Here is a 14,882-nt window from a genome sequence, read left to right on the forward strand (position 1 = left end):
TAAGAAGGGTTAATTTAACAAATACTATGCCCAAATGGAGAAACATTGTGATTGGCCCTTTGGATACATTATATTAACCCTTCAACTCTAATCTCCTCTTAATCACCTAATATTGATCTAACAAAAGCCAACTTCAGTAGAACATTTGAAAAATTAGAGCACCAATTATCTGGCCTCGAATCTTCAATTGCACAAAAAAATTGAAGTAAACCCCTAATTTCTTTCTTTGATGTCCGATGATATTTTCCAAGTAAAGAACCCAACCAAAAGAGAAAACCTGCATGAACTTGGTCTAACCTCCATCGCAATTGCAAAAATGTTGAGCCAGATAAAGATCAAAAGAAGGTGTGGCAGAGTTTGTAAGCACTAGCATGTCTAACCAAAAGATGTGACTCAAACAGCGGAGTGTGGTAATGGTGGTAGGTCTTTTAGTAAATACAAATGTTTTTTTAAGAAAAAAAAATTAATATTAAAAAGTATGATTGTTCATTTTCTCTTTATTTAGCCATTTATTGATAATAAAAAGTATATTAACGGATTTTCTTTTTATGATGTATCAATGGACAATCCTAACTTTAACTATTCTTTAATAACACAATTAAAGCATATATAAAATAGACTTTAACTATTCTTTAATAACGTAACTAAAGCATATATAAAATAGAATAGCAAAGTGTGAATACCAATTTTTGTCTTGCAGGGAGTGTCTCCAAATTTTAAAAAAAAATATAAAAAATAAAATATAATTATTTTACAGAAAAAAAAACTTGACTCCAAAAAATAAATAGAAGTCTGCACTCTTACAATTTAACATCAAATATTAATTTTAAGCATGAAAACAGAAAAATTCAAGACTTTAATGTTTTGTAAAAATCTTAAACGTACTAATTTAAAATCACAAGTAAGAGATCTGAAGAGGAGTTTTTTTTTAGAGACAGGAGAGTAAGGAAGAGATTAGAGAACGGCAGATAGAAAATTTTTAGAGAAATCTAAGAAAAAAAAGTGTTAGAATTTTCTTTAATTCATTATGTAATTTCTATTATGCAATGACTATTATGAAATTACCTCTTTTCTTTGAGATCTTCGTTGCTCTCACAACTCAATATATGGTTCTCATACAATTAAGGGTTTAGAGAACACTAACTTGAATCTATTGTTCCTTGATGTTACCTCTCTATTTGATGTTGTCATTGATTCCTTGGTATTTTTTCCAACTCTTCTTTCCTTGTCTTTAAGAAAGTTCCTTTATGCGTTTACCGTGAGCTCACTTAGAAACTACGAAAAGTGTGAAAATAGGGAATGTCGTAACTCTCATTTGGTAACCGCTCTTTAATTTATATAAAGGGAGAGGGAAGAGTTTCATTGTAATTGTATTTACAATTATACCCTCAATAACTCTATATTTTATATTTAACCACCATCACATTAAATCATTAATTAGAGTCATGCTATAAGTTACATAGGCCACTATAATAAGATTATTAAAATAATCTAACAAAACGAAGATAAAAATCAAAGACAATATTATACTCACTGTTAATCACTGCTTGAATTATTTTTTTCATCTTTCTTTCTTGTATTCTTCATGTTAGCGCTCATATTTCCTCTTTGTATTTTTTAGATTTGTGTCGTTTCTTAATTTGCATTTTAAAACTCGTTGGAAAAGTAAAAATAAATTAGATAAAAAAATGAGATAGAAGTACTACTAACTTGTATTATCATTTATTTTATTTTATTTTATTAGTTTAATAAATATGGTTTGATTTAATTTAAAAGTTACTTTAAAACTCAGTAGCACAGTATTCTTAGTACTGCATTGTAGTCTATCATATTCATATATTAATCTAATCAATCATTTCATTCCAACTCCTTTTCAATTTATAATGCTAATGTGTAGCGACTCTACCTTTATGCATTATAAATTGTTATAACCTATATGTACCAACGTTGTCTTAGGTTCTTTACAACATAAATTTATCAAATGAAGTTTTGATCTTTTTATTAAATATTTTTTCTAATCAATTCAAATATATTTATTCCTTTCATTAAATATAATTAATTTCATATTTTAAACTTTTTTAAGTCATATTTCTAATTTTAATAATTTAAATAATCAATTATTCCTTCATTCTATTATATATATTTTTTGTAATATCGATGTGTGATTTACATTGCCTTCTTTTGTTTAATAAGTTCTAAGAGATTTATGTATAACTTATGCTATCTTGAATTTTCTTTCAACATTAATCATAATCAAAATTAAAATTTAAAAACTTCGTTTACGAATAAAATATTTTTAACGATTTACAATATAGTTGTGTGATCTTTCTTTACCTTTTGTATTATTTCTCGTAGGGTTCATGTATAACCGCATTATCTTATATCCTAAATATTATAATTTTATGAAAATAAATTTAATTTCAAAATAAATTTTCTTTTACTAGACAAAATTTTAATTAAGCAATTTCATAATTTTTAGACAGAACTACGTGACTTTGAGTTCTTATTGCATCTGAGATACGTAGGAGCAGGAATTATACCCGTTAAATCAAAATAATTTTTAAAATAATTTTTTTAAGATGCTGAGTTAACATTTCAATAAATAATTTTTTTCTTCTTCTAAAATAAAAATAATTAATGTTTAGGGGTTAAATAAATATTTTTTAAAATTAAAATGAATTTGCACAATTAATTTAAGATAACTGTTTTTAAATGCATGTTATGGGGTACTAATACTTTCCATACACGTAAATGACTTATAAATTCATTTTTAGTTTCAAAGATCATATTATTTTTTAAAAAAATTTAATATTTTCTTAAAATAAATTTTGGTGGCAACTCTTCTAATTTTTATAAAAATATTTTTATTGTTAAAAAATATTTTTTTTAAACACATTTTTGCCGTAATGTTGCGACTATTGAGTTGCGACACAAAGTAACAAAGGATATATTTTTAGAGGTAATTTGGGATTATCATTTAATAAACTTAAAAATATACATATTGGGCTTCAATCATATTTGGCGAGTATATGATGAAGTTAAATACAAAAATCAAGCACGATCATAATTTAGTGAGCATACGAAAGTTTAATATATACTTTGCAATAAAATTTCACAAGGTTCATCAATGAAGGTTATACTAAAAAAAGTATTTAGTGAGGTGTACAAAATAAATTACTCAATTTATATCAGGTTGGCTAGATTGAACTTTACACTTTGTCAAGTTAGATATATATATATTTTTATTTAGTAGATATTTAAATTCACATTTTATATTTAAATAGACTCACTGAATTTGAATTGGTCAAAAAAATTGAAATAAGACCGATAAAAATTTTCACATTAGTTTAAACTTAAAATTTAAAGCTTACCGATTTTATTTATAAGAAAAGGATTACTTATTTTTATAAGAATATCTTTATGTTTATTTTTATGAAAAGATAAACAAATATTAAAATTTAGAGGTAAATTTTTAATATGTTTGTGTTATAATTTATAAACTATGATTTGATCTAACAAACAGATTTTATTTTCATTTTACTCAAACTAAACGTAGTTAAAACCCAACTACATTATAATTTTATTACATATATTATTTATAAATATAATATAATTTATGTATTTTTAAAGAAGATTTAAAATGTGCAAAATATAATTATAATATACTAGCATCAAAATAAAATGGTTAGATTAAAACCAACTAAGATTGATCCGAATAATAAGCGGCTCGATATTTCTTAAGTAAGGTTTTAAGTTCGAATTTTTGTGTATGCAAAATATTTTTAATGATAAATTCATCTACAACATCCAATTGCACGATCAGGATTAGATCCAAATTAAACCAGATAGAAAACTAAAAAATAGTTAGATTAAAAAAATATAAAATTTTAAGATATTTTTTTCTATTTTAAAAACATATAAATTTATATTAAATTTTATTTTTAAAATTAAAAAAAGTATTTTTAAAAAAAGAAACAAACACTCTCTTGCATTTTCTATTCTCTCCCTCTCTTTTTTCTCATGACTTTGGAATGGGCAATATCTCCACTTTCTAGACTTTGGGCAACTAAATATGATTTTTTGAAACTTAAGAAACTCTAAACATCATTGTCAACAAGTTTTATAAAAGACGATTAAATATTAAAAAAACCACTAACACACACACTTGAATTAGTTTGCTACAAGGTAAAAAGATGTATCATTACTTGAATATTGGAATCCACTATTTTACTTATTTGTAATTCAACAATAAATTATTTTAATATTTATTTAAAATTTTAAATATTTTATATTAACTACTTTTTACATTTGTTTCAGAATTATTTGTAAAAGAGAGTATTTTTTTAATTGTTTTAAATGAATATTTTTTAAATAATATATAAAAAACAATATATTTAATATAAACTTAAAATATTAATCATATATTTATAATATCTGTTAATTTAAAATTAAAAATTATCTCATTCCCTCTTCCAAAACCTCTCCATCAAAAACAATCCTAAGCCTTTTATTTTTAGGGGAAGTTCTCTGGCCATGACTTGCCTATTTTGTTTCTATTATTTTGTCACCACACTTTTTTCCCTTTTCACAACGTGCGTTAAAGCGCTTCAGCCCACTACAACCGTAGGAAAAAAAATAAAATAAAATCAATGAAATCATTTTACATCAAGCGAACAAAATAATAATAATAATAATAATAAATTAATATTTATTTTAAAATCAGTTAAATTTAATATATCAATTATGTAAACACTTTTCCATCATCAATTAATTAGAATCACTTAGAATATGATTTTTAATAATATAATATTTATAATTAAATGATGGTTTAATTTTTTTATATTGTCAATATGTTTTAATTAAAATTTTAAAATATTTAAAATTTAAAAGCAACCACTTCGGAAATTAACAGAAAAGTTCACAAGCTATGTGTACTAACAATAAATATCGCATGACACAAAATCTCGAGCAAAAAACCGGAAAATGAAATGAACACGATGGTGGTTCAAAAACCATTCTTAAAAAAAGAAGAAGAAGATAAATCTCCCTATATGATGTTATTAATTGTTAATTAGTGATTTTTTGTACATGGTAAGATATTATTCAATTAAACTTTTTTAAATAAAAGATTAAAAATAAAATAATTATTTTTAAACTTAATATTTTTCAATTAAAAATAAGTATTTTAATTAATTATATTAAATATGACTAATTAAATATATTAAAATTTTAAAATTAAAAATAAATTATAAAGTTTTAAATTTAGCTTAAATTAAAAAACATAATGCTAAATGCATTGAAAGCTGCATGATTAATAAAAAAAAAATGAACTTTTTTATATGAAATAATTTATAAAAATATCTTTATATGAAATTAAAGACTCATATTTAATACATATATATAAAGACAAAATACACGGAGGTATATTATCAAACTAAAGAACTCCCCGAAAAAAATGTTTCTATTTTTCAAGGCTTTAGTTTACATCAAGGCATATTCCAATTATTCAGAGGCAGCACATGGGCCCACAAAACTTGTAAAATCTAAAACGCTGTCATAGCCTCTAATAATGTTTGAGGTGTCTATGCAATGCTGTCCACAAGAATCACTCTATGATTGCCATGTGGAAGGTAAAAGCCAAAAGCATAAGAGCAGTACCGCATTACAAATGCTGCACCCTCCTATGCATCATCTTGAAGTAAGAAAGCAAATGAATACAAAAATAACTCTTCAAGTTAATGCTTGACCCTTCTGGCTAATCCTTGCTGTTCTTGCTTTAACTCTCTGTGCGCTTCATCGGCTGGTAAGTTAGTTCCATTCCAAATTTGAAGTCTTTAAACTGGTTGTTAATAAGTTATTAACTAAGTGATGTTAATTGTTCATTCCATTTAAAACAGATTAATGAGAAAAATAGTTTCTTATGGAACCATTTTTTAATGTATCTGCTGGCTGTATAACTTTGAACTTATAATACTAAGCATTAATGCAATAGTACAAAATAAATTTACAAAGTTTTCTAATTCTGAAGGAGACTTTATTCTACAGGGGAGAAGTATCAAAGATGGCAACATTGACTGCTTCAAGTAACTTAGTCTCTGGAAGTTCTCATGTCCACTATGGACCAAATGCTTCATATGAGTCTAAAGCAGCATCAATGGGACTTAGATCTCTAAAGCAGACCAATACTCATAATGGGCTAAGAATTTTGAACCCGGTGGATGAGTTACTTAATAGAACCCCAATTAAAATTAATGCAGCACAAACTATGAGGATGAAGGTTCAGAACAAGAATGATAGGCCCACAGGTGTAATCATATGTGGCATGAATTTGATCTTTGTAGGAACTGAGGTTGCTCCATGGAGCAAAACTGGCGGGTTAGGAGATGTTCTTGGAGGGCTTCCACCAGCATTGGCTGTAAGAATATTGTCAATGTTTTCTCTTAAATTAGCTATGTATTGAGTGACACATCTGGGGTTCAGTGAGAGCAAGGTTCCTTCTAATTTGACCTTTTGTAGGGTAATGGGCATCGAGTTATGACCATTGCTCCACGTCATGATCAGTACAAAGATGCATGGGATACAAATGTTATAGTTGAGGTATATCATTGACAATAAGTGAAATTAGGTTTTCATTGAGGTTTTTACTAAGTTGTGTTCTTGTATAGTTAAATGCATTATAATCTGCTTACTACAGTTGAAAGTGGGAGATAGAACAGAGAAAGTTCGCTACTTCCATTGCTATAAGAGGGGAGTTGATCGTGTCTTTGTGGATCACCCCATGTTTCTAGAAAAGGTTGGAATATTTCTAAAGTTTTCTGCTACACCTGGTGTTTTATTATCAGATAACTTAATAATTTGTGACTTAACTTCAAGGTCTGGGGGAAAACTGGAACCAAACTTTATGGACCTACTACAGGAGAGGATTACCAAGACAACATACTACGTTTTAGCCTGTTTTGCCAGGTTCTATATCGATAGCCTTTTGGTATTTCTATTTTGTTGAAGATATAAGACTCAGTTTGAATAAATTTCTTAACAAATAGTTCTAAAAAAAATAAAGAGAAAAGAAATTAAATTTATCTCAAAAGTTAAAACTAATTTATGCACCTTACCTTTTTTAAAAGCTCTTTTATTACCTTCTCCACAAGTTTAGGCGCATAACTTAATTTTGCAAGAGGACTGCTAGGATTAGAATTATATGGTGGATAAAGTAATATGTTTTCTTGATAATAACTCATCTTCATCTAATGTGTTTGTATAAACTCTGTGTTCATATTTCTTAACTCAGTAGTCCTACTCTTCCCTTATCTTTTCTTTTTGAACTAATGTCACAGGCAGCTTTGGAAGCACCAAGAGTTCTGAATCTTAATTGCAGTAAATATTTCTCTGGACCATATGGTATGGACTAAGCACAAATGAACTTCTTCAGGGATAACAGCAGAAAATCTTTTATGCTTGATGTTTTAATTTTTGTTTTGCAGGTGAAGATGTCCTTTTCATCGCCAATGATTGGCACACAGCCCTTCTCCCCTGCTACTTGAAAACTATGTATCAGTCAGTGAGCATCTATAAGAACGCCCGAGTAGGTCTTAATCACACTGAATTGTTATTATTTTGTGTTATTAGATAATTAGTTATGTACCTAATTTAACATTCATGATCAACTTTCAAGCTCTTAAATTTTTCTTTTTGGTTTCTGCTATTATCAGGTCGTTTTTTGTATCCACAACATTGCTTACCAAGGAAGATTTGCATTCGCAGACTTTTCACTTCTCAATCTCCCTGACCAATTTAAAAGCTCTTTTGACTTTATTGATGGGTATGTTTTAATAAGTCATGAATTGTAACTATCAGATACTGTTACTAATTTGTGGTTTTAATCTTGCAGGCATGTTAAACCAGTGCTTGGGAGGAAAATCAATTGCATGAAAGCTGGAATTTTAGAATCATGCTTTGTGTTAACTGTTAGTCCATACTATGCTCAAGAACTAGTGTCTGGCCCAGATAAAGGAGTAGAGTTGGACAACATCCTTCGCCGAATTGTTGATCGTTTTGTTGGAATTGTGAATGGCATGGACGTTCAGGAGTGGAATCCATCCACTGACACATATATAGCTGTCACATACAATGCTTCAACAGTAAGAATCATTTTTCTAGAGTTAGAAGTATATCTATAGTGTAATGACTCATAAGAAAAATACCCACATAATAAATTCCCCTACTTAGGTAATGGAAGCAAAGGCTCTTCTCAAAGAAGCCCTCCAAGCAGAAGTTGGATTGCCAGTTGACAGAAATATTCCTCTCATTGGATTTATTGGTAGGCTTGAAGAGCAAAAGGGTTCTGATATTCTTGTTGCAGCGATTCCTCAATTCATTGGGGAGAATGTTCAGATAGTAGCCCTAGTAAGTATAAAAGGAAAAAAGAAGAAGAAAAGAAACAAACATAATTTCTCAACCCCTTTATACATTGAAAAAGGAATAAGAAATCTCATTCAAATATGTTATGCTATTGTCTTAGGGAACAGGCAAAAAACAAATGGAAAAACAGCTTCAGCAACTTGAAATATCATTCCCTGACAAGGCCAGAGGAGTGGCAAAATTCAATGTTCCCCTAGCCCACATGATAATTGCTGGAGCTGATTTTATATTGGTCCCTAGCAGATTTGAGCCTTGTGGTCTCATTCAGTTACAAGCTATGCGCTATGGAACTGTATAATCACAATCCTTCATTTTAAGTTCTTTTTTCCTGCCATAAGATCTCCTATTCATTTAATCCTTAAATTTTCTTCAACTTCAATTGTTCACTGTGCTAGGTACCTATTGTTGCCTCAACCGGTGGATTAGTCGACACAGTTAAAGAAGGGTTCACTGGATTTCAGATGGGTGCCTTCAATGTTGAAGTAATACCAATACCTGCTGCCATCATCAGTTCATAATCAATATGTGTGTGTGTCCTTAGTAGCTGAAGTTCGAAGAACTAACTAACCATTACTATCTTATTTTTCAATATTTTTCTGTAGTGTGATGCTGTGGATCCTGCGGATGTGGATGCTATAGCAAAGACTGTCAAAAGGGCCACTGCAGTGTATGGAACTCCAGCTTTTACAGAAATGATCAAGAATTGCATGGATCGAGATCTTTCATGGAAGGTGAGTGAGGGAAGAACATTCATTTATAATATACCAAAAGCAGTGATGCCCTTTTCTTTTTAAAATTTTTACACACCTATTGTGAAGCTACAAATCCATAGTATATATTTCTCTTTAATTGTAGTAACTGAATTATGTTTTGGAAATAGGGACCTGCTAAGAAATGGGAAGAAATACTACTAAGCTTGGGAGTTCCTGGCAGTGAACCTGGCATTGATGGAGAAGAAATTGCTCCACAGGCAAAGGAAAACGTGGCAACTCCATAATAAGGGAAAAAAAAAGTGCTAGTCCCAGTTTTATGAAGTTTAGTTACCCTATTATAATATTAAATGTTAAACCTTTTTGTTATAGAACTGTACTCACTCCACAATAACTTATGCTATGACCCGTATGTGCCTGACTCCATCAAGACCTCATCAAAATCTTATCACGTAAGAATTAAGTATAAATCTCATCATAAAATTTATTTAAATCAATTAAAAAACTTATTTTAATAAATTATATTAAAAAATAATTTTAAAATAAATTAAAAGAATTTATACAAATTAAAAATTATATTTTTATAAACTCTTCGGACATCCTTCAAATATTTTTTCTTCCATAGAATGGAGTTTGGTGCGCATGGCAATGTGAAAACAATTAGACCCGTAAAATTCACTCGAGCTCTTGATTGTTTTGTATTGTAAACAGTTCTTGTAAAAGCAGAAAATAAAATCTCTTCAAGGTACCACAAACATTGCATAAGATAAAATTTTAACCATTAATTTTATATTATAAATTGTGTCACGTTTAGTTAATACGTCACGAAACAAATGCTTATTTACTAAGCGGAGTTAAATTTAACGAGTCTCTAGCTCAATTGATAGATTTCAATAATTGAAGATAAAAATAAAAATAAAATTATAAATTATAAGTACAAATACTACTTTAAATACTGTCTAGAAAAATATTATGAATTAATAAGATAAACTCATTTATTAAACATTTCTATTTGACTAAATATGCTTATAAACTAGTCCAATAAATTATAAACTAACTAAAATAACATGCCAGGCATACTTTATATGAATCTATATATAATGTAGAATCAGCATAATTACGTTATGTGATTGTTATTAAAAAAAAGTTATTTTCCTTTTACATAAAAATCGATACAGGGGAAATTAGTGTGATAATAATGAAAGAAAAAGGGGCTATAATTCAAAACACCATGATTTGGACATTCCCCGACAATAAAGCATCATGGTCAAAGTAGCATTGGATTAATTATTCATCTCATTGGTGCGGGGATGGATTGAGTTGACCCAACTCAATATGTTCTTCCAAAATGACTAATCAATCAAGGGTTCAAAGGTTATATTAAAATAAATCTTTTGAACCCATATAAACAAGTGTCATCGCATGCTATTTACACCCAACACATTATGTTTAGTAAAATTAGCCTATAAGGATTAAGGAATTGTATTAGGCTGCAATATTTGAACATGGATTAAGGATGGATTGTGGTAAATTTGTGGCATAAGCTTTACGTAGTCAACATCATTTACCCATTCCTTGCATGGGGGTTCCGTGTTGAGTTCTTAATATGCTGGTAATCTCATCCTCTTCTATGAATCAGTTCTTAATATGCTTCTTGTAGTCACTGTCATGTCCCTTCTTGATTCTTAACCCCTTTTCATCATCATTCAATATGACATTTGTTTATCTCTGCAGAGATTCACCGGAAGAATTTTGTTCAGAAGTTGTTCCAGCTGCTTGCGATTGTGAAGCACGTGAACCTGTTCCTATTGCCTCTGTTGTTGTTGTCGTTGCTGTTGTTGTAACTGTTAACATTATGTTATTTTTACCTCTTAATGTATTCTTGTTTAAATTGGATAGTTAAAGAGACAATATTATCAACAAAATAAGGTAACTTTTACCTGCACTAATAGTTGGCATTGGCATTGAAGAGGGAAATGTAAGGATCCCAGCTGAGCCATATTGCCTAGGGAGAATTGAAAATTGCATCATTTGGGGATATTGAACTCCAAAGCCATGAGCTTGGCTATTGTATGTATATTGGGCAGCAAAAGGGTATATGTTATGGACCAATCCCACTGGCCCAGATGCCCCATTGGAGGGGTAGTATGTTGAGAGTTGTTGACCTCCAAAGACACCATAACAGTTCTTCAAAATTGTCCATGCAAAAGTATGCCATGTCAATGAATAATATGCAATGCAAGTATAATTAATTCATTTATTTTAAGCATTTATTACATAAGTACCTACCATTGGGTACATTGTGTCTTGTGAGTATCCAGTATATCTGCTAACACGTGCAAATAAGAAGAATTAGAGTACGAGAACACAAAATGTAGAAAGAATGAAGAAAATTGACATGCAGAATAGAAAATGACCAAAACCACACATGGTATTTTCATGTTACCCAAAAGTTGAATAAGGAATTGTGTATTGCCCATTGGTTTGATGGACCAATGTAGAGGAAGAGCCATGATGAGCAGGTGAAGCCAATATACCAGGGGATGGTCTATACCGTCCTGCACCCACAGGGTAAAGTTGCATTTCAACTATTTTTTATCCTTATCAAAATAAAATCTTATGTCATCCTACTATATGATAAACATTTGTTTAACATTTGATTGATAAACAAATAGTAAAAATGGCATATAATAACTTCTTGCTTAGTATGAGAAAAATAAATTAGAATGAAAAAAAAACTAAAACTGCTTGTAGAAAAATAGAACCCAGAAAAGCAAGTTGAAATTAAAAATAAAAATGAGAAAAAAGAGGACACTGTACAAAATTAAGGTGAAAATAGAAACGATAAAGAAAGAGCAAAGGTAGATGAAGGAAAATGGAAGGACTGAGACCATGTTGAGGAGCCTGTGGGCGATTCTTGTTTGCACCAATAGATGCAATATTACAATTTGCCCTCCTCCCATCAATTATTGGAGAGGGATTCTGGCATGCTTTCAATGCTGCCTCAGGATCCTTGAATGTGACCTTGGATAACAAAAACACAACAACAAAGATTCATTGCTTGAGATCACATGCCAAATAAAATCGACGAGAAAATATGCCAATGCAAAGACATAAGAATCACAAAAAAGCAAATGGGCTTACAAAACCATAACCTTTGGATCTCCCAGTGTTCTTATCTGTGATAACAACAGCCTCTAAGATCTCTCCAAATTGCTCAAAATACCTCCTCATTGTGTCCCTTTGAGTCTCCCAAGCTAACCCTCCAACAAAAATTTTGGTAGAAGTTGTGTCATTGTGTTGCCTCGAATTGTTGTAACCACCCACCATCTGGAATTGCTTTGTGGAGATATTGTGTATTAGATACCAAAAGACAAAAAAATGAAATAAAGAAAGATAGAATCTCAAATTTTCAAATAAACAAAAGGCAAAGTTGGATGATGAGGAAAACCCAGAATAAGAATAAGGGTGAAAAGAAAAATGCTCTCATGAAAATCACATGCATCAAATCATCAACGAAAGGTTCAACACAATGATATTTGTAAGGTCATAACTGCCATTTTAACATCTACAAACACAACGTTTCCTCAAATTCCTCAACATTGATATTCCTAACTACGTAATCATTACTTTTAAGAGAGGAAGGGAAGAGAATGAAGAAAAAGGAAAAAGAAAATATCATGACAAATTTCGAATATAGAGAAGAATCATCCAACACAAGGGAGAAGAAGGAATATAATATAAAAAATAATTAAGAAGAACCACCTTTTTTACTATATCACCCCTTTCTCTGAGCTATTTCATACATAATAATGTGTCATTTTAGGAGCATAAATCATCTGCTTCGTCGTATTCAAACTTCCTTTATTTCCACCTTAATATTGCATGCTTTGTTTAGGATAGTTGTGGGGCTCATACACATGATAGAATAACTTTCACATGAAATATTTTTCTATAAACTAATGATCTTCTTTATTAATGATTCTATGTTTCTCTTTGCTTTCTCTCCATATGTTCCCCTTTACGTATGTATGTATGATTTTGTGCATCTTCAATCTTCTCGTTCCTGGAGTTGCAGCATTTCAATTCTATTAACCAAAATAGGATAACAAAGAAAGAAGTTAAAACTAAATCCTAGATTATAATTTAGGCTTTTTTTTATTTGTTAGTACATTAATTAAACTCTTCAAATATCCCAAAACCACCCCCCCTCTTGCACTTCTCGTTATTCACCGTCTATTTCGTTATTTCATAATTTCTCACAATTAACTTCTCTAATTAATATCTTGGTTTTTTGTTGTATTTGGCTGGTCATTAGTTAATCACACTTGTTAATATAAGCTGGAACTTTTCTATTTCGAGTTTGTTAGAAACGTTGCTGATCAAATCTACTTGCGAATTTTCTATGTAGTTAAGATGAGTTCTCCTATTCAAGTGAACACTTTAAATTTATAACCAAAAGGTTTATGCTTTATTGAGAAGAAAAAAAATGATGCATTATAAAAGTAAATAGCAAAAGATTATACATCATTTGTATATTATTTTTTAGATGAAAAAAAAAAGAAAATGCATATATCAATATCATATTTCTTAAATTAAAACACACTACTTTTTCAACTTGGGATTCTTCAAGCTACCGCAAACACGTACTTTTTTCTGGTCAACGCAAACAAGTACTTAAACATGCAAATCTCGTCAAGAATGTCATTTTCGGTTGATGGGATAAACATGCATGGCACCCTACACTTGGAGGGACAACTTTTTGCGGTTGAAAAGGAAAAGCAGAGGCAGAGAGAAAGAAGAAAACAAGTGGGAAGCGACGTAAGCGGCATAAGAATTTGGTCAGAAAGGGAACAGAATCGTTTATTAGATTTCCTCCAATTCAACATATTTTCCTTTGAAGTGTGCGATTGAATTGCTTGTGAAAATTAAAACATTTTAATAGTTAATTATAGTCATTCTTATTATTACTACAAATTATATGAAATAAATTTTATATATGTTATGTAAAAAGTAGTTTAAAGATGTTTTTTATTTGAACTATATACAAAAAAGTTAATTTTAAAATAATAAAGTTAATAAAATAATATAAAATTATTTATAATAATTAGTTTATATTCAAATAAATTAATTATAATATATGAAATAAAATATAAAAATTTACCAAAAATAAGCTGCTAATTTTTAGTATAAATTTGTATCATAGAAAAACTTATTATTTTATTAAGATTATATAAACTTTGATTATCATTTAAAAGGGAAATTAAACTTACACTTTTAAAGGTTAAACAAAATTTCATTTCATACCAATAGTTTTTATTAATTAAATTATCTACATATTATATGTAATTTCTTTAAACTTTAGGAGGCATAGTTATAATCTGATATAATCTTAATCATAAAAACATATTTGAATAACAATACTAATAATTTTTATTAATTAAATTATAATAATAGAAAATAATCAAATTTAGACATACCTAAAATCAAAACATTATAGATCAATTAACTATCACTGTCACATTACCTAATCATTAACCTACTTTACAAAACAATATCAGACTTTCAAGATCTTGATGAAATCCCTCTTCTTCTTGATGCTTAAAAAAGTGAATTTTTTTTTTCATCGTTATTTATGAATTTTCTTGGGTTATTTTTACCCATGTAATAATCCATACTTTGTTTGTTTAATTGTTTATTTATTTTCACATTATAACAGAAACGCAAATTTATCAAATAAGGTAACTACTTTTC

The 14,882-nt window shown here is 29.1% G+C and overlaps 1 protein-coding gene across 2 annotated transcripts; it reads left to right on the plus strand.

The window, feature by feature from the left end:
- The first annotated feature begins 5,650 nt into the window (after positions 1 to 5,650).
- LOC113851387 (granule-bound starch synthase 1, chloroplastic/amyloplastic-like) lies at positions 5,651 to 9,420 on the plus strand. Of its 2 annotated transcripts, none has more exons than XM_027481851.1 (14): positions 5,651 to 5,803; positions 6,046 to 6,415; positions 6,517 to 6,597; positions 6,695 to 6,793; positions 6,874 to 6,963; positions 7,335 to 7,398; positions 7,482 to 7,582; positions 7,710 to 7,819; positions 7,889 to 8,138; positions 8,227 to 8,403; positions 8,519 to 8,710; positions 8,814 to 8,900; positions 9,021 to 9,149; positions 9,299 to 9,420. In XM_027481851.1, the coding sequence occupies exons 2-14, from the start codon at positions 6,062 to 6,064 to the stop codon at positions 9,413 to 9,415; spliced, it is 1,851 nt and encodes a 616-aa protein (XP_027337652.1). In that variant the 5' UTR covers positions 5,651 to 5,803; positions 6,046 to 6,061; the 3' UTR covers positions 9,416 to 9,420. The 2 variants fall into 2 exon arrangements, with proteins under 2 accessions (XP_027337652.1, XP_027337653.1); XM_027481852.1 differs by having other exon boundaries at positions 5,662 to 5,802; positions 6,010 to 6,415.
- Positions 9,421 to 14,882: the final 5,462 nt, after the last annotated feature.

This window comes from Abrus precatorius, unplaced genomic scaffold, assembly GCF_003935025.1.
Source record: "Abrus precatorius isolate BTA unplaced genomic scaffold, Abrus_2018 Scaffold9, whole genome shotgun sequence".
Lineage (NCBI taxonomy): Eukaryota > Viridiplantae > Streptophyta > Magnoliopsida > Fabales > Fabaceae > Abrus > Abrus precatorius.

What these genes read in the sequence shown, in the direction of transcription:
- LOC113851387 (XM_027481851.1), top strand. Translation starts at nt 6,062, where the DNA reads ATGGCAACATTGACTGCTTCAAGTAACTTAGTCTCTGGAAGTTCTCAT. An exon ending in ATACAAATGTTATAGTTGAG is followed by an intron (nt 6,598 to 6,694) that starts GTATATCATTGA and finishes TGCTTACTACAG; the next exon opens with TTGAAAGTGGGAGATAGAAC. An exon ending in TCACATACAATGCTTCAACA is followed by an intron (nt 8,139 to 8,226) that starts GTAAGAATCATT and finishes TCCCCTACTTAG; the next exon opens with GTAATGGAAGCAAAGGCTCT.